Below are 17,814 nucleotides of genomic sequence, written 5' to 3'. Positions count from 1 at the left end.
AGCCCCACAGTCCTTCTGCTTCTCAAACCCACCAACCTTCTACCTAAGACTTGGCATCTGCCCTTCCTTCTGGAGGAGCACCCTTCCTCCAAGTGGCATGGCTGCCCCCCTCATTCGGGTCTCAGCTCAGATGTCACCTCCCCATAGATCTCTTCCCTGTCTGTCAATCCGATGAGTTTGCCGCCTCCCGTCTCTTAAGTATATCACCCTATTTTATTTCGTATCCTACCTAGCACTTACTGTTTAACGTCAGCGTGTTTGTTTATTTATTAAGTTCTGTCTCTTTTCTCTAAAAGGTAAGCTCCTTAAGACCTTATCTGTCTTGTTCACACCAGTGACCCAGAACCTAGAACAGGGTCCAGCACAGAGCTGCACAAGAAATGTTTGCTACTTACAAAGTTAAAAGCAACAATTTGCAATGTATAACTTATAATTGTTCCTTGAATTTATGGAGCAAGCCCCAGTAGTTGTACTACATTTTTGTTTTGTTTTGTTTTGTTTTAATTTTTTACATTTATTTTTGGCTGCATTGGGTCTTCGTGGCGGTGTGCGGGCTTCTCATTGCAGTGGCTTCTCTTGTTGCAGAGCACGGGCTCTAGGCACGTGGGCTCAGTAGTTGCAGCACGCAGGCCCTAGAGTGGTAGATGTGGTGCAGGGGCTCAGTAGTTGTGGCTCGCGGGCTTAGTTGCTCCGCAGCATGTGGGACCTTCCCAGACCAGGGATCAAACCCATGTCCCCTGCATTGGCACATGGATTCTTAACCACTGCACCACCAGGGAAGTCCTGGTACTATGTTTTTTTTAATAAAAATGAACAAATGACATGATTTCTTTGATTAATCTCTCATTCCTAGAAATTTAAGTCTTCCCAGAATTTTACTGTTCTTTTCTCTCTCTCTCTTTATTTTTAATTGAGGTATAGTTGATTTGCAATGTTGTGTTAATTTCTGCTGTACAGCAAAGTGATTCATTATACATATATATATATATATATATATATATATATATATATATATACATTCTTTTTTATATTCTTTTTTTTTTTTTTTTTTTTGTGGTACACGGGCCTCTCACTGTTGTGGCCTCTCCCGCTGCGGAGCACAGGCTCCAGACGCACAGGCTCAGCGGCCATGGCTCACGGGCCCAGCCGCTCTGCGGCACGCGGGATCCTCCCGGACCGGGGCATGAACCCGTGTCCCCTGCATCGGCAGGTGGACTCTCAAGCACTGCGCCACCAGGGAAGCCCTTTATATTCTTTTCCATTATTGTTTATCACAGGATATTGAATATAGTTCTCTGTGCTATACAGTAGGACCTTGTTGTTTATCCATTCTATATATACTAGTTCACATCTGCTAACCCCAAACTCCCAGTCCATCCCTCACCGACCCCCCAAAGTTTTGCTATTCTAAATAGAGCTGTGATAAATATCCTTGTACAAGCACATAAATCTTTGGGCTTATTTTAAATTATTTCCTTAAAATAACCCCCCAGAGTGAGAATTATTGTGTAAAGGGGATTGAGCACATTTAAGGTGGTTGATACATTTTATTAAATTAGTTTCCAGAAAGGTTGAGCAATAATGCAACAGTATCTCTTTTTATTGAGCTCCCAGGAAAATGTGAGAGCTTCAGATTTCTAACAACTTTGTAACTTGCTTCATATTTGTTCATTTTACCTTGGTCCCCTGTATATATTAGAGCTCAAAAATGCTTGAAAGCCTCAAAAAGAAAAACAAAACAAAACAACAACAACAAAATGGGAAGGGAATGCTATTCTCCAAACAGCTAGAGGGAAAGAAAAATATATGTTGAGATCCTACTATGAGTTAAGCTCAAACTGGGTGCTTTATGGAGATCATCTCCTTTAATTCTCTGGGGGTGAGCATCAGAATCCCTGTTGTTCCAGCTTAATTTGTTCTTAGACCTCTGGTTCCCCTCCCCTAGAATGTAAGGGCAAGGTCCTTATCTCTCTTACACTTACTCATTGTGACTTACAGTAGATGCTCATTAAATATCTGTTGAACGGAAAATGAACTAAATTGGAGGGTGATGGGGAGTCTGGGGGCTTAGGGGTGCAGTGGAGGATTGTGTTTTGGAGCATTTGTGGGAAGAATGCACGATGGATAACTAGACCAGCTCTGGGAAAGAGAGAGATAAATGGGCACTCGGGGAGCTGAGTAGTGACCAGCAGGGCAGAGCTCTTACTTGGACTGTACCTCAGAAAACTGTACTAGGGAAACCTATTTAATGCCATTTTCATTTATTTATATGATTATTTCCTTTACATTACAGAGTGCATTTTTTTTTTTTTTTTTTTACAAAGAGAAGTGTTCTTAGTCTTGGTTTTAAGAAATCCACTAGAGTTGCCGCCTTAGTTGATGCCTTCTGGACAGTGATAAGGCAGTCATTATCTCTGAGTCTTGGTCACCAGTTTTGGTTCTCGTGGGACACCTGGTATACAAAGTTGATCACTAGGAAGGAGGTGGATTCTTTGCATCAGTAGCCCAGGTTTTCCTGAGTGTAAAGACCCAGTATTATCGGTTCCTTCTGCCCCAAGATTGAAAGTTGGGAACATTAGTGTGAACTATGGTAGCTTCAACTGAAGCCCAATAGCAGGGAAGGGAACCATCCCAGCCTTGGAGAACTAGGCTGGATACCAGGGTGCATGAATCCCATGTAGGTGGGTTTGACTTGGCAAAGTCTGGGGCTAATGCTGGAAGCTCCTGCAGCCCCTTAGGCCAGGGAGAAAAGTCTGGACCTGGATGTAGAATCCTGAGAGCTCAAGTACGAATCCCTGTCGTTGGTTTTCTAAGATGACATTGAGTGGGTGGAAGAAGCATGGCAGACCCTGTAGGCAGCAGAGCTCTCCCCAAACAGGCATGGAAGCTGGAAGGTCTGCCCTTTTGGTTACAGTTCTTAGGAAATTCTGGGAAAGGTTAAAAACATCAAAAGGAAGATTTCATCTTCCTGACAGTAAACCAGGTGGAGTTAATTACAAATTTAAAAGAAAAATTTTATAAGATGTGACTTATAAATGTTTCTCGGATTTATGGATCAGGCTACAGTGGTTGTAATTCATTTTAAATAAAGTTAATTTTTAAAATAATGGCTAGGTACAGTTGTTATAAGGTCCACCCTGGAGAGGGATTTTTGTCTACAGCTGGAGCAGAATTTTACAGGAGACTCTGACTGGCAGGGTCCAGCCATAGTAGCAGATAATGAACCCCTTCCTCCACCCATTTAACAAATATTCAGTGACATGTGCCAAGCAATGGGCTAAGTGCTAGAACACAGGGCAAACCTAGTTCCTGCCTTACAGAGATTACAGTCTGAGAAAGGAACAGATGAATTGAATAACTGCACAAGACAAAGGAGAGTACGTACAGAGCTCTGAAGTTTATGGTGAAGGTGTGTGACCTGGCCTGGTGGCGGTGGTTAGGAAAGCTTTACCTGGATAGGTGACCCTGGAGGATAGGTAGGTAGAGATGAAAGGGAAATCACTCCAGGCAAAAGGAATAGCCTGTGCAAAGATCCTGTGGTGGAAGGGCATCTAGAAGAGTAAACAAGACTAAAAGAAGGACAGTGTGGGGAATTCCCTGGTGATCCAGTGGTTAGGGCTCTGTGCTTCCACTGCAGGAGGCACAGGTTCGATCCCTAGTTAGTGAATTAAGATCTGGCATGCCGCGCAGTGCAGCCAAAACAAAACAAGAAGAAGGAGAGGGAGAGGGAGAAGAAGGAGAGGGAGAGGGAGGGGGAGAAGAAGGAGGGGGAGGGACAGGGTAGACGAGGAGGGAGAGGAGGAGGAGGGGGAGGATGGTGTGGCTAAAGCAAGGAGAGCAAGGGACAGAGTGGAGAAGGTGAAGCTGAGAGATGCAGGGCAGAGCCTTGTGGGGCCCCATAGGCCACTTTAAGCCCTTGGAAGGTTTAAGGAATTGGAGGTGACATGATCACATTGTGTGTTTTGAACAGATTATTCTGCCTGTGTGGTGTCAAGTAATGGATTGGAGCGGGGCTGGAGTGGATGCAGAGACACAGATTGGAAGACAGTTGTAATATTTTATGCTAGAGATGGTGATTTGGGCCAGAGTAGTGGTGCTGGAGACAGAGGTGGAAAACTTGGAGAAATATCTAGGAGGGAAAATTCACAGGGCTTGGGGAAGGATGGGATGTGGCTGGGTGGAGGGTGGAAAGGAGCAGTAAAGCTAAACACCAGGTTTCTGGCTCATGGAACAGGACAGATAGGTGGTCCCATCCACTGATACAGGGACTAGTGTCCCTCACCAGAGAAAGGAAACTGTGAGGGAAGGTGAGGCTCAGAGACACCCTTTGTATAGCTCTCTTCTACCTGGAAATTTTCCTTTGGGTGACCTTTGGAGGATCTGGGCTTTGGTTTGAATGAAACTGTTCTCTTACCCCAGGATTCTTCAAGCATAATCTCCAGGCCACTTAAAATCATCTGAGATGTTTATTAAGAATTCAGCTTTCTGGGCCCCAGAATAAACCTCATGAATCAGAATCCCTGGAGCAGAGGCCAAGAAGTCTGTATTTTAATAAACTCACTAAGGGGTTTGACTCCTAGGCACGCTAATTATTGAGGACGATGACCTTCCATTTTTCTTCTTTCTGTACTTTTTCCATGCTCTCCTTGCCACCACCCTTCTTGGGCCAGGAGTAGCCACGAGTTCCCAATGTTCTAAGTGCCGACCTCTAGTCTTCTTGATCCTTTGAGTTTGAGAAGGTTTGCAAGACAAGGGGCTCCTGGGCCAGGACACAGAGGACTAACAAAGGAGCTGTTCATGTTAGCCATGAACACATGAACCAGAAACTGCATGAGGCACTAGTGACATAACATGTATGAGAAAGAAGCAAGTCCTTCCCTCAAGGGGCTCCCAACAGTGGGGGTGACAGACACGAAAACATTCAAAATACAGTAAATGCATATGTAGTATTTAGTAGGAGCCAGGTACTGTTCTAAGTGCTTTATATCTACTAATTCATTTAATCCTTACAACAACATTGCAAAATAGATTCTGCATGACAATGGTGGTGATAAAAAGATGTACGGGGGATTTCCCTGGCAGTCCAGTGGTTAAGAATCTGCACTTCCACTGCAGGGGGCACGGGTTCAATCCCTGGTCAGGAAATGAAGATCCCACACGCCACGCAGTGTGGGGAAAAAAAAAAAAAAAAAAAAAGATGTACAGGATGATGCTGAGGAGCCTGGGAAGAGAACATGAGGGGTTTCATGGAGGTAGTTATCAGATGAGCCACAAAAGATGAAAAAAAGTCAAGTCCAAGAGGCAAGAAGGACAGAGGAATCATCCAGTACGTGCAAGGCACAAAGTATGAGACAACACAGCACATTTGGAAAATCCAATCAGTTTGAAGAGGAGGCATGATAAGTGCAAAGTGGCAAGGAATGTTGATGAAGAGGTAAACTTAGCCAGATCATTAAAAATCCTTTTGCCATATTTTGGAATTTGGACTTTCTTTTGAAAGTAAGAGAGAGCTTTCAGTTAGGGATGATATGATCAGTTTTGCATTTCACCAGGTTTATGATGAAAGCAACATGGAAAAGAAATTAGGAGTTGGGCTAGAGGTGAGGAAACTAGAGTCTTCTCAATGTGAGAGACAGGGGACCTGAAATAAGATACAGTCAGTGAGAATGAAAAAAAAAAGGGGGGGGTAGGTTTAAAAGTTCTGTAGGAAGAATTGATTAGACTTGGTGAGGGATTAGATTTGGGGAAGAGAGAGGACAGAGTTAAGGGTGATGGTCTTGTTTTCTGACTCATGGGTAAAGAAAGGTGCCATGCACAGAAATACAGAGGCCAGGAGAAAGAGCAGAATTTAAAATGGAACATAACTTCCAGTTTTCAGTCTGGCATGTAAGCTTAGAAGTTCTCACTCCTGTCCTTACAAGAAGGATGAACAGAGAATCAAAGACCAAGAGAAAACCTTGAACAAAACTTGAGGGGTAGAAGGGGCGACATCTTACCTATAGAGGAGCAAGGATAAGAATTACTTCGGGGCGGTGGGGGAACTTCCCTAGTGGTGCAGTGGATAAGACTCCATGCTCCCAGCACGGGGGCCCCAGGTTTGATCCCTGGTCAGGGAACTAGATCCCACATGCATGCTGCAACTAGGAGTTCGCATGCCACAACTAAGGAGCCCGCCTGCTGCAACTAAGACCTGGAGCAACCAAAAAAATATATAAATAAATAAATATTAAAAAAAATAATTACATCGGACTTCTCTTCAGAAACCATGCAAGATGAGAGTGCAGTGAAATGTTTAAAGTGATGAGGGAAAAAAAGCCCACCACCCTAGGCTTTTGTATCCAGCAAAATTATCTCTCAAAAGTGAAGGAGTAATACTTTCTCAAACAAAAATTGAGGGAGTTTGTAGCCAGGAGACCTGACTTGCAAGATATGCTAAAAGAAATTCTTCAGAAAGAAGGAAAGTGACATAGGTCAGAAGCTCAGATCTACATAAAGGCAGAACTTTAAGGAAAGAATAAATTAAGGTAAAAGTAAAAAGGAAGATAACTAGAATTTCGTAGATGTCCGATTTGGGTACTTTGTAACTTCCAGCTAGATGTCCCAAGGGCAGTCGAATGTGTGGCTCACCTCAGAAGACTGATCTTGAGTGGAGACAGGGAGGGATATAGGAGCCATTATCTCTAAGAAAGGAGATGGCCCAAGCAAAGGGTAGTTTCACTAAATCCCTGTAAGGTAGTCAGAGCAGGTAATTAATTCAGTCAACAAAAAATATACACTGTGTGCCAAGGTTCTGTCCCTGGCAATGGAAATAAGGAGAGACACCAGGAAGGGTGACAAGGAGAAAGACAAGTAAAACGGTCAACTGTATTAGGGGGCTGACTGGAGTAAGCGCACAACAGAAATTCGAAAAAGGAAATCTATTTCATTTATTTTAGAACTACACGATTTAAAAAAAAAAGGTATCAAACACAGAAAAGCACAAAAATTTCCTGCAGTCTCACCATCTAGAAAAAAAACAGATTAACAATCTGATGTCTTTTCAAACTTTGAATTTTATTTTTTTATTTTATTTTTTTTTGCGGTACGCGGGCCTCTCACTGTTGTGGCCTCTCCCGTTGGGGAGCACAGGCTCCGGACGCGCAGGCTCAGCAGCCATGGCTCACGGGCCCAGCCGCTCCGCGGCATGTGGGATCTTCCCGGACCGGGGCACAAACCCGTGTCCCCTGCATCGGCAGGCGGACTCTCAACCACTGCGCCACCAGGGAAGCCCCTGAATTTTATTTTTTAAAGGTGGGCGCCCTCTCCCATTCTGTAAAAAAAAAAAAAAAAGAGTTGAACTCTTACTGCAAGCAGCGCGCCGCCCGGGAAAGGCTTTGCAGGCGCTGGTTTGGGCGCTGGGATTTAAGGAATCGTATTTGAGAGGGTGAAGACGTAGGAGAGGGAAAGTGGCATAAGCCTCGCTTTACAGACTAGAAAGCCAAGACCTCAAAGAACGACGGGACTTCTCTGCAAGCTCCGCGAAGAAATGCAAGGGCCTGATGCGGGCAAGGGCCGGAGGCGGGGCAGGTCCCCGGTCCCCGCTGCCCAGCAGCCGTCGGAAGTGCAGGGCAGCGGGGGCGGGGACCTGCAGGGCAGCGGGGGCGGGGACCGGCAGCGCCGCCGGATCTGCCGGGGCGCGGCCTTATGACGCGCCGTGACGTCTCCCCTGTCTGACGGCCCATTGGTTCTCCACTACCACCCTTCTCCCGGGAAGGGAAACTGGTCGCGGAGCCGGAATCGAAGTAGCCTTTGGGTTCGAGACGGCGGCGGCGTTTAAGGCAGAACGACCTGTTGCCAGTGGAGCTGGCCAGCTTCTCCATTCAGGCTCCAGCCCGAGTTGGAGAAAAACCCGGGATTCCGGTGGCCCATGGGAGGGCGCAGTCTCGGATCGCGAACTATCCGGCGCAGACCGAAATAGCCAAGCCTCTGAGGGCCACCGGAAACCCCGCCCCTAGGAGGAGTCGGGAAGCCTTGCCAGAGGTAGGAACCCAAAGGTACGGCTCCTGGGTTGGGGCCCGCCGGCCATGGCCACGCCCCCGGGGGCCGGTCCCGCCGCTCTTCGCTTCGCAGCCGCTGCCTGCTGGCAAGTCGTGCGCGGACGCTGCGTGGAGCATTTTCCGCGAGTATTGGAGTTTCTGCGATCCCTGCGCGCTGCTGCCCCCGGCTTGGTTCGGTACCGACACCATGAACGCCTGTGTATGGGCCTAAAGGCCAAGGTATTGGAGTCAGTAGGACCCGGTAGAGGGGAAAGGGACGGGATGCGAGGACCTGTCCTGGGCCGACTGCTTGGGGGTGGAACCGGTTGGAAAAGGGCAGCTTGCCCAGACGTGGGGATTCTGAGCTCAGCACCCTTCACAGCTCGTGGTGGAGCTGATCCTGCAGGGCCGGCCTTGGGCCCAGGTTCTGAATGCCCTGCATCAACACTTCCCAGAGTCTGGACCTGCAGTGCGGGACCCCAAAGCCGTGAGTTGTTCCTGGAGCAAGCCCTACCCCCAGTTAACACGCGGTTCATCAAAGTTGCTCCTCCTCCCCGTCACTGGATTCTGGTGCCCCTAACTTGTTTGCCTTTCCTACCCTCAACAGACAAAGCAGGATCTGAGGAAGATCTCAGAGGCTCAGGAAACCTTTTGCCAGCAGGTGAAGCAGCTGGCAGAAGCCTCTGTTGATTTGGCTTCGAAGCTACAGGTGGGACTGGCTGCTTTGGAAGCTATGGTGTAGCTGTTCTCTCTAGTCCTCTTCTGACCTGCTTCTTTTCCTCCTGCAGGAACTTGAACAAGAGTACGGGGAACTTTTTCTGGCTGCCATGGAAAAGCTGTTTTTTGAATACCTGTATCAGCTGGAAAAAGCACTGCCTACACTGCAGGCACAGCAGGTTTTGCTAGGGCAAAACACATAAGGGCAGAATGCTGGGGTGGGGGGTAGGGGGTGGGGTTCTATCAAGGCCTGTGGTCTTCATCCCTCTCTCCCTGCCCACAGCTTCAGGATGTGCTGAGTTGGATGCAGCCTGGAGTTTCTATCACTTCTTCTTATGTCTTGAGCCAATATGGTGTGGACATGGGGTGGCCACTTCCAGGTACCAGGACCATCTAGGACAACTAAGAATTTGGGGGTGGAGTGTTTAGCTTGTGACCTTTTGAGGCAGCCTATTGGAAGGGTTACATGGGCCTGAGGCGTAAGAAACCAGACTGAGTCCGTGTGTTACTATATTGCCTTTTTAAAGAGATTTCTTTTTCAGAGTGCTTTGCTACTGATTCAATGAACATGACAGAGCCCACGGAGCAGAGTCCTCAGCAACCAAGACCAGCACTCCACGACCCTCTGCCAAAAGCCCAGCCTGGCCCACACCTTCCTCAGGGTCCAGCCTCAAGGAAGCACCCGGAACCTTTGACTGGCCACCATTTCAATCTGGCCCCTCTAGGCCGGCGAAGAATCCAGTCCCAGTGGGCATCCACTAGCAGAGGCCATAAGGAGCGCCCCACAGTCATGCTGTTCCCCTTCAGGAATCTGGGTTCACCAACGCAGGTCATATCTAAGCCTGGGAACAGGGAAGAACATGGGACACACACAGCAGATCCAGCAGGTGCTGTGGGCACCAGAGCAGCCTCAACTGGCAAGTCTAGGAGTCCATCCAAGACCCTGGGAGGAAGGGCTCTGAAGGAGAACCCAATTGACTTGTCTGCCTCAGAGCAAAAGGAGTGAGTAGAACAGTTGCTTCTCCCTACTAGCAGCACATGCCCTGCCTGCTTTCCTTTCACCCTGTCTTGCTTGCTCCCACCCTAGGAACTGCTTGGATTGCCCCATGGAACCCCTGAGATTGTCATTATCGCCTCCTAGGGCCAGGAAGTCAGGTAGGTATCCTGAGTCAGGACCAGATCAGACAGCCTCCTCTCCTGGGGACTCTTGAGGTCCTGTGTTCACTGAGAAGAGTACTTGGACTCTGGTTTCCTCCCTGCAGTGCGTCCTCCATCTCTGTGCAGCTCTGACATTACTATAGGGGACCTGGTTTTGGACTCCGAGGAGGAGGAAGAAAATAGCCAGAGGGAAGGAAGGGTGAGTAGGAAGGAATGGAAAGCTGGGGAAGGGGATGGGCGGGCAGAACAAGACAGAAAGCCATATGATGCAGGATATGGAGGGCACAGGGCATGTTTCAATGATGATAGGATCTCCCTGCTCCCTTCTCCGCAGGACTCTCTGGAAAACTATGAGAAGACAAAGTTTGACACCCTGATCCCCACCTTCTGTGAATACCTCCCCACTTCTGGCTCCAGTGGTGTGTGTCCCTCTTCCTAACCAGACAGACAGTTCTAGACTGCTGTGATGAGACTGGAATGCCCACGGCACTCTGCCTGTCTCCTTCCTCCTCAGCTCTCACGCAGTTTAGGGGGAATAAAGTGGAAGTCCATGCTTGGGTTGCCTGACTATATTGCTGAAGTTACTTTGTAATATTTAATAATTAAATTTTGGATTTGTTAAAACACTGTCTTCGTTTGAGGGAGGGGAATTAAGGCTTCTATAAGGTCAGTGTAGGTCATTCCTTAGAAACAGAACCGGCCTCTCCAGGGCTGGAAGGGGATCCCTTTGCCATTTTACTTCCCTTGGAGAGTGTTGTTCAGACATGCCCAAAAGGGTTACCAGGGCTGAGAGCCTGGAAGAGAAATTTCCTTTTGCTATTCTGAAAATACTGTGTGTGTGGTCTGATGCCAGAACATACTTGTAAACTCTCACGCTGCCAGGTTACCTGGGGGTGGTGGCACTAGAATGGAGATGCTTCATGGGAAGGGCACTCACTGTCCTTGACTCCACTGGGTCAGTGCCAACTCCTCCACTTGCCCTGCAGCAGCACCCAGATGCCAGCCTTGTGCAGAAATCCCCAGAATCTCAAAGTCATTGGGACCTCTCTTTATTGAGGTATTTAAAATACATAAACACTTCTGAGCTTTGTAGATATTCAAAGATCTATTTAATGAATCTGATTAACAAAACATGATTCTAAAAGCCCACCTCTTCCAGACCAAGGCCATATAAAACACTTATGTATGAGTCAGTATCTTTTCCTTTTAATAATCTTCAGGATTCTGGGTCCCCAGATTCCCATTTATTTGATTATCTTAACTTTTATTTCTCAGCCTGCCTTCCTTGCTTCCTCCCCAGTGGGCGCCCTGGGCATTTTGCATGTGCAGATAAAGTACAGAATACTGCAGGAGCCCTCAGGAGATAGAGGATAGGAAATGACCAAGTAATAGCCCTAGTAGCTGGGATGGGAGAGGGGCCCACTGAGGAGCCCTGTGGTGGGTGCTGGCGCCCTGGGAGGGTAGAACTGCTCAGGTCTAGCTCTTGTCACTGAAGATCGGATTCACCTGCTGGGTGACACGGATGAAGGTAGTTCTCCGGCTCAGCTCCTTCAGCTTAGCTGCTCCCACGTAGGTACAGGTGGAGCGGATGCCTCCAAGAATGTCTCGGATAGTATGTTCCACATCCCCTTTAAAGGGCACCTCCACTGTCTTTCCCTCTGAGGCCCTTAGAAGAGGAAAAGCTTTCTTACCTTTTCTGTCTGGATTTCTTAAGCCCAATGACTCTTCCCCAATCTCTAGTATTTAGTCCCTGCTCATCACTTTTCTTCCAAGTTCTGCCACCACCTTACTTGGGAAGTCACGTTTTCCAAGAACCCTCAGCTTCTGGCCTCCACACCTACCTGTACTCAGCCACGCCCCCGGCATACTTCTTCATGGCCATTTCAGAACTCATGCCATAGAAGAGCTTGTACTTCCTGCCATCCCTCTCGATGAGCTCGCCACCTGACTCGCTGTGCCCAGCCAGCATGCCGCCCAGCATCACGAAGTCAGCCCCTGCCCCTGCCAGCACCAAGAGGAGGGGAAAGAGATGAATCTGGCCCAGGTGCCAACATGGTCACCCTCAGAAGCAACTCACACAAAATTCCCAAGCCTGCCAATGATTCTGGCATCCTCCTGGTTTTGTTTCCCCAGCTGGCCCACAACCCAGTGCACAGGCCTACTCTGCCCTGGCTTCTGTTTCTCAGTGGACTTTGCAATAATTTAAAATAGAGCCTCTGGAGATACCCTGCCTGGCTTCTGCTCTCTCCTTTTTGCTGCTTTCGCCACCTTCTGGTCACCTCTTTTTGCTCTGCCCAGCCGGACAAGACTCACTTCAAGTGTCCCAAGAGCAAACTGTGAACAAGGATCACCTAGGAAGCTGGGAAAGTGCAGATCTGTAGCCCCACTCCCCAGAGCCAGATGGCATGGGTCCAGGGTGGGGCTCGGCATCTGCAGTGTCCCGCAGTCCAGGGGATGATGCAGATGGCCCTGGCCTACATTAGGAGAGTCCACATCAGAGTCTCAGGATTTCCCCTGCTGGTTTGCCCCAGATGATACCACAGGCTTCTGGGTCACTAGTCATGTTATAAAAGAATCTGAACAGCTTTCTTAGACTTCCCTAGCCTGATCCTAGACCCTCAGAGGTGACTCATCCTCTTCTACAGGATCCTCCTTCTGTGCCCTCCTTACCGAAAGCCTTGGCCACATCCCCGGGACAGTTGCAGCCTCCATCCTGCAAAGTAAGGAGCACTGTGAAGAGAGAGCATGGATGCCCCAAGCCCTCTAGGAGGTCCCAGTGGCCCACCTCAAAGCTGACAGGAACCCAGGAGTCCTGATCCACCTCTACCAGAGCCTCCAGACCTAGCAGAGAACCCAGATGTCTGGCAGCCTCATACCCTACCCTGCTCTTGGCCTTACGGAAATGATGTGGCCTTTGAGGCCATGGGCAGCATCTGCACACTCCACCACTGCGCTCAGCTGTGGATACCCCACTCCGGTCTTCTTCCGGGTGGTACACACGGAGCCTGAGAAGAACGTGACAAGGATGAAAGGGAAGTTCTCCACAGGTGTCTGCCACTGAAGAGGTGGCCAGTGGCCCCCAGTGAACCAGCTTACCTGGTCCAATTCCCACTTTGATGATGTCAGCCCCAGAGAGAATCAGCTCTTCCACCATCTCTCCTGTTACCACATTCCCTGCCTGGGACAGAACCATCAAAACAGAGCATTCTTAGGGTCAGAAAGAGAGCCGATTGCGTGCTTCCAGCATTATTACAAAGAAGAGTACCTCGGTTCCCTCTATTTGGGGCCTCTGAGGGCTTTTAGACCAGTCACTTCAAAGGACCCTGCTTTCCAAGCTGAGGTAAGGGGGTGAGTGGCCAGTGTCACTGTTGTACTAGGGTAAAGCGGGGGTCCAACTGGAACAAGCTCACATCTGATTTACAGTAGATTTATCTCCCCCTCCCCTCCAAAAGACCCAAACACATCCTTTGCTTAAGCTGTTATGTCATGAAACCTCTCTGGCTTCAGGGAAAGGGGGAGGACATGGTCATGTCGGCTAAATACCCATCTACACAATTGTATTTGCTTTTGATGGACAGAACAGAGACACCCCTCAATGCTGCCAAGAAAGTGAGGCCTTGTCCTAACTCCCCTGAGCTTGTAAAAAAAATAAAACAACATTTCATGCAACCCCTTCAATATGACTGCAGTATCTCTCCGTACCTTTGGGCAGGTGTGTATGTACCAGAGGTATGTACGATGCAGAAATGTTCCATTGTGGTTTAGTGAGTGATGTCGGGCACTGGATTTACAAAGACTAGGTATCAAGGTTCAGAAAAGACAGCACTGGCCAGTACACAAACATTTAAAGCATGGAACCGTGGATCGTCACCCAGTGACATGACTAAGCGGACTAGGAAAGGCAGCAGAGGAGAAAGGAACTGGTGTAACAAAATGGTGTGGCGGGAAAGAGTGGAGGAAGGAGAGGAATGGACCCACTACAGGGTAATAGAGACATACCATGATGGTGTGTCCAGGGAAGCGCTTCCGCACATCCTTTACAAATTCAACAAAGTGTTCAGAGTAGCCATTGGCCACGTCCAGGCATATATATTTCACCTGGGGGATAGCATCCAGGATCTGTCCCAGCTGCTCAAAGTCAGCAGAGCTTGTGCCTGAGCTGGCAGCCAGATGCTGTGAGAGAAACAGGGCCATTAGCATGTAAGAAACGACCTGGTTGGTTAGCCAACAGGGGTGGGGAGGTAAGGGTTGGTCCCCAGGAAGCCAAACAAAGATTCCTGGAAGACTGGGCTGAGGAATGGATCAGGGGAGGACCAGTGTTACCTCAAGACAGTCAGGATTCTGGCTAGCAAACTCTTTCCACTGCTCGAGGCTGTAGTGTTTATGGACAGCAGTGAAGAGGGAGAACTGGGAGAAGAAAGAGCCATCAAAAAGGAGGGAACTTCGTTAAGAGTCTCTTTTTCTAAAAATAGACCTTTATATTATCCTATCTGAGGGACAAAAGGACCGAAGTCTGGAAAGAGCACCTGGAAGGAGTCAGCGGTTGAGCTCGAACCTCAGTTCCACCATTATTCTCTCTACAAATGCAGTCGGGCTTTTCCCCATAAGCTAGTACTTGCCCCACACTCCCACCAAAGTACTAAAGTCACCTGGATTGGATTTCACCAGCCAGCACGTACAGCGCTTCTGAGTTAAAAGGTGACAAGGACAAGCTGTTGGTGCAGTGGGACAAGCAGTAGACAAGAAAGAACCATGAAGAGGCTGGACGGAGCCAGTGTCTGCCTGCATGGACTCAGCCCCTCCTCCTACGATAACCCAGTACGGAGCTAACCTACTTTCGGTATCTTCTGGTCCATTTGCCAGCAGTAATTCAGTGAGCCTAAATGCTCACAAAATTACAAGAGTTAAGGCCTTAAGGTTAACAGTCAATAAGGTGCTACCCTTTCTCCATCTCCGCTAAAGGACAAATTTTCTTGAGACATGGACCAACCTGAAAAGTCTATCTCATTCAGTCTATTTCAGTCAACCAAGTTCAAGGATATAATGACTCATCAGACTTGTATTTCCTAGCTCAACAAATTGCAAACAACATCCCAATACTCTGAGAAAGGCGTTCAAAGGACACTTGTGAATGCTGGTGTTTGTGATTTAAAAGTGCAGACATGCAAATAAGACAGCACAAATCTTGCAACAGACGAGAGACCCAAGGGGGTCAAGCATCAGCCAGCAGTAAGGAAGTGCAAATGCTGTAATACTCAGAGATCATCATCAACACTACCCAGCTAACACTGGTACTGAACTGTGCTTTCTCAGCAACACTCTGCCATCAACATGCTAATAGAAAAAATCACTTTAGGAGGTCAGCAGACCTTGGAGATATACTGGTATAGGGTGGCATGATGAGCATATCCAATTACATACCAAGCTAGAGATCTAGAAAAAGATCCTTGCTTGCATCCAACCTTTTAATTATTACTGAGACTTGGCTGTATCTCTAAACTCTGATTTCTTCACACTCAGCAGTAATGAAAAGCCAGTCTCAACATAAAGCATCAAGACAGTCCCGGCAAGGTCCATACATTATAGGACATTTGTTAACACTGAAGTCAGATTCACCATTCCTTAACTCTATTGGACAGGCCAGGTGGACAACGGGCAACAGTGGGATTCCTAAGCAGTTGGTAAATGGCAATAGTAATACGGTACTAAAGCTGCGTAACTATGAACCTCAGAGAAATGACAGCAGACATTCCACAAAGACTTACAGCAAATCAAAAATAGAGAAAAGGAGGTGAAGTCCTTAAGGCTGACAGAGCCACAAGCAGCAGCAGAATCCATCAACCAGGGCTGCCTGGATTAACCAGAAGAGTGCATATGTCCTCAGGATGCCCAAACTATCTACCTTCTCAGCTACAAATATAGAGGCAGGTAATATTACTGAAAGGAGCAGCAGCTTCCATTTTGAAAATAAGCAATAACCTGTATATAAGAAAAACACATTCCATTTTGGGCACATCCCAGAAACACCCAGGAACCTAGGACTGAAAGAAGAGGAAGATTAAAAACAAAAAAAACAGGCAGGAAAGAAAATAAACTTCTTCTCTCTAGGATCTTCTAGTTAGGAATTTTTGAATGCTCAAACTATATCTAGTTTCTGGATGAAAACAGTGAATGCTGAGTATCCTAACAATAGTGTAAAGAGGGATGCAGGTGCCTGGAGAGGTGGGATAGGGAGGGTGGGAGGGAGGGAGACGCAAGAGGGAAGAGATATGGGAACATATGTATATGTATAACTGATTCACTTTGTTATAAAGCAGAAACTAACACACCATTGTAAAGCAATTATACTCCAATAAAGATGTAAAAAAAATATATAGGGAGATTTCACATCCCTTTAAAAAAAAGGGATGCAGCTGATTTGGAGAGGGTGATCTGGGTGGTGGGAAAAGCTGGCAGATGTATAAACTGCTGGACAGGAGAAAAGGGAAAGTTCTGTTAAAGTGGGGGCAAAATTTAGCTTTAAATCTCATTAACTCAGATGGCCCTTTAAAGTTATCAGATAAAGGGGCCTTAGTACTACTGCAGAAAACAGAAATTGAGCATCCTGTTAACTGCCAGACTGTTAACTGCCAGAGTTGACCTGGGATGGGGGTGGGGATGCAGATACCTCTGCAGTCAGCCCACAAAACTGGACACCATGAGGAAAGGGGTATGAGGGAAGTCCTACCTTACAGAGAACCTTGGCCATCTCAAAAGTGCCTACGGTATCCATATTGGCTGCAATGATGGGGATCCCAGTGTACATCTGCTTTGAGTTCCGAAATGAAAAGGATCTTGTGAGATCCACCTGCAGATATGAACAGGAAACTAAGCATTTCATTTATCCAAAAAACAAGTATTGCAGCAGGGCAAAAGCCAGGAATCTTTCCCAGTCCTGGCCCTCCAGGAGCTTGGGATCAAGAAAGAGCAACTAGAGAAGCAGGCTCACCTCACTTCGAGACTTAAGGGTACTGCGTTTGGGCCTCAACAGGACATCCTTGAAGTCCAGTTTGACGTCGTTGTCGATGTGAGGCATGGCAGACACCTCAGGGTAGCAGCGAATCTGAGGGCTGGAAGGTAGTAAAGGTCAGGAGGCGGTAGCTGAGCCAATTTTCCCTTAGAACTTAATGTTCTGTTAGGGCTGGCGGCAGGGCTCATCTCTCTCCTCGCTTAAATTATGGAAGGTCAGGGCATTGATCGATGCGTAGTCCCTGAAGACCGTCACCCCAGACCCGTGTGGTTTCACTTACTCTCGGTGTCTTCAACCCAGGTACTATTCGTTGGGGAGAAGAATTGGGGTGGAGTCGTGAATGATCCTAAATGGTGCGTTCCTTACCCCACTACTCTTCTTTCTCCCGCCCCTGCAAAGAGCAGTTGGGGATAAGAGGCAGATTTGGGAGTGAGGAGTGGTGGGATCCCATAACCAGCTTCCGGAATAGGGGTACTCACTTCTTGTCGCCGTGGCCAGGTGGCAGTTGACCGAAGCCCCTCTTGATTAGCCACTAACCTCGCACAGCCCCACTGAGCCTCGTGGGCAGCGCTAACAGGTTCCGCCGGAGAGAAAGAGTAACCGAGGAATTCCAGCTTCGGTGCTGGAGGCCTTCTGGGTAAGAGAGTTCACACACTGAGGATACCGCTGGATCTGAGGGGCAGGGAACTATAACTCCCAGGGTGGCACGCGCGGAGCTGCCCCCTGGCATGATGGGAGGAGTAGTTCGTTCCGCCCCCGCTTTATACTAGCCCCGGCTCGCTAGGGACTCTCAGAATTGCAGAGGCGTCATCTCTGCTGTAACTAGGCTGGCCGCCTCCTTTCCTTCTTTTTTTTTTTTTTTTTTACGACGCCACAGAAACGAAACGCGGAGGCGTTCCTGAGCCTTTCCGGAAC

The 17,814-nt window shown here is 48.0% G+C and overlaps 2 protein-coding genes across 4 annotated transcripts; one reads left to right on the top strand and one right to left on the bottom strand.

The window, feature by feature from the left end:
- Positions 1-7,717: 7,717 nt before the first annotated feature.
- TINF2 (TERF1 interacting nuclear factor 2) lies at positions 7,718-10,514 on the top strand. Of its 2 annotated transcripts, none has more exons than XM_081226884.1 (9): positions 7,718-8,255; positions 8,398-8,502; positions 8,623-8,724; positions 8,804-8,902; positions 9,016-9,112; positions 9,275-9,734; positions 9,820-9,887; positions 9,995-10,089; positions 10,225-10,514. In XM_081226884.1, exons 1-9 carry the CDS (start codon positions 8,064-8,066, stop codon positions 10,327-10,329), a joined length of 1,323 nt encoding a protein of 440 aa, XP_081083010.1. In that variant the 5' UTR covers positions 7,718-8,063; the 3' UTR covers positions 10,330-10,514. The 2 variants fall into 2 exon arrangements, with proteins under 2 accessions (XP_081083010.1, XP_081083009.1); XM_081226883.1 differs by having other exon boundaries at positions 7,719-8,255; positions 8,804-8,911.
- Positions 9,462-17,715, bottom strand: GMPR2 (guanosine monophosphate reductase 2). 2 transcript variants are annotated; one of them, XM_081226886.1, is made up of 11 exons: positions 17,379-17,715; positions 16,879-16,999; positions 16,618-16,737; positions 14,214-14,297; positions 13,890-14,063; positions 12,987-13,068; positions 12,789-12,895; positions 12,561-12,603; positions 11,732-11,891; positions 11,397-11,556; positions 9,462-9,574 (listed from the first exon to the last, which is right to left on the bottom strand). In XM_081226886.1, the coding sequence occupies exons 2-11, from the start codon at positions 16,963-16,965 to the stop codon at positions 9,569-9,571; spliced, it is 1,023 nt and encodes a 340-aa protein (XP_081083012.1). In that variant the 5' UTR covers positions 16,966-16,999; positions 17,379-17,715; the 3' UTR covers positions 9,462-9,568. The 2 variants fall into 2 exon arrangements, with proteins under 2 accessions (XP_081083012.1, XP_081083011.1); XM_081226885.1 differs by lacking the exon at positions 9,462-9,574 and having other exon boundaries at positions 10,923-11,556; positions 17,379-17,713.
- Between the last annotated feature and the right edge of the window lie 99 nt (positions 17,716-17,814).

Source organism: Mesoplodon bidens (genome assembly GCF_964165515.1).
Source record: "Mesoplodon bidens genome assembly, chromosome: 3".
In the NCBI taxonomy this organism is placed as follows: Eukaryota; Metazoa; Chordata; class Mammalia; order Artiodactyla; family Ziphiidae; genus Mesoplodon; species Mesoplodon bidens.
This window is presented reverse-complemented; position numbering and strand designations above follow the sequence as displayed.

Excerpts from the sequence above, each read along its gene's own strand:
- TINF2 (XM_081226883.1), top strand. The coding sequence starts at position 8,064 with ATGGCCACGCCCCCGGGGGCCGGTCCCGCCGCTCTTCGCTTCGCAGCC. Across the intron at positions 8,503-8,622 it reads CAGTGCGGGACCCCAAAGCC|ACAAAGCAGGATCTGAGGAA; the intron begins GTGAGTTGTTCC and ends TACCCTCAACAG. Across the intron at positions 10,090-10,224 it reads ATAGCCAGAGGGAAGGAAGG|GACTCTCTGGAAAACTATGA; the intron begins GTGAGTAGGAAG and ends CCTTCTCCGCAG.
- GMPR2 (XM_081226885.1), bottom strand. The coding sequence starts at position 16,965 with ATGCCTCACATCGACAACGACGTCAAACTGGACTTCAAGGATGTCCTG. Across the intron at positions 12,604-12,788 it reads TCAAAGGCCACATCATTTCC|GATGGAGGCTGCAACTGTCC; the intron begins GTAAGGCCAAGA and ends CTTACTTTGCAG. Across the intron at positions 11,892-12,560 it reads GGATGTGGCCAAGGCTTTCG|GGGCAGGGGCTGACTTCGTG; the intron begins GTAAGGAGGGCA and ends TGGTGCTGGCAG.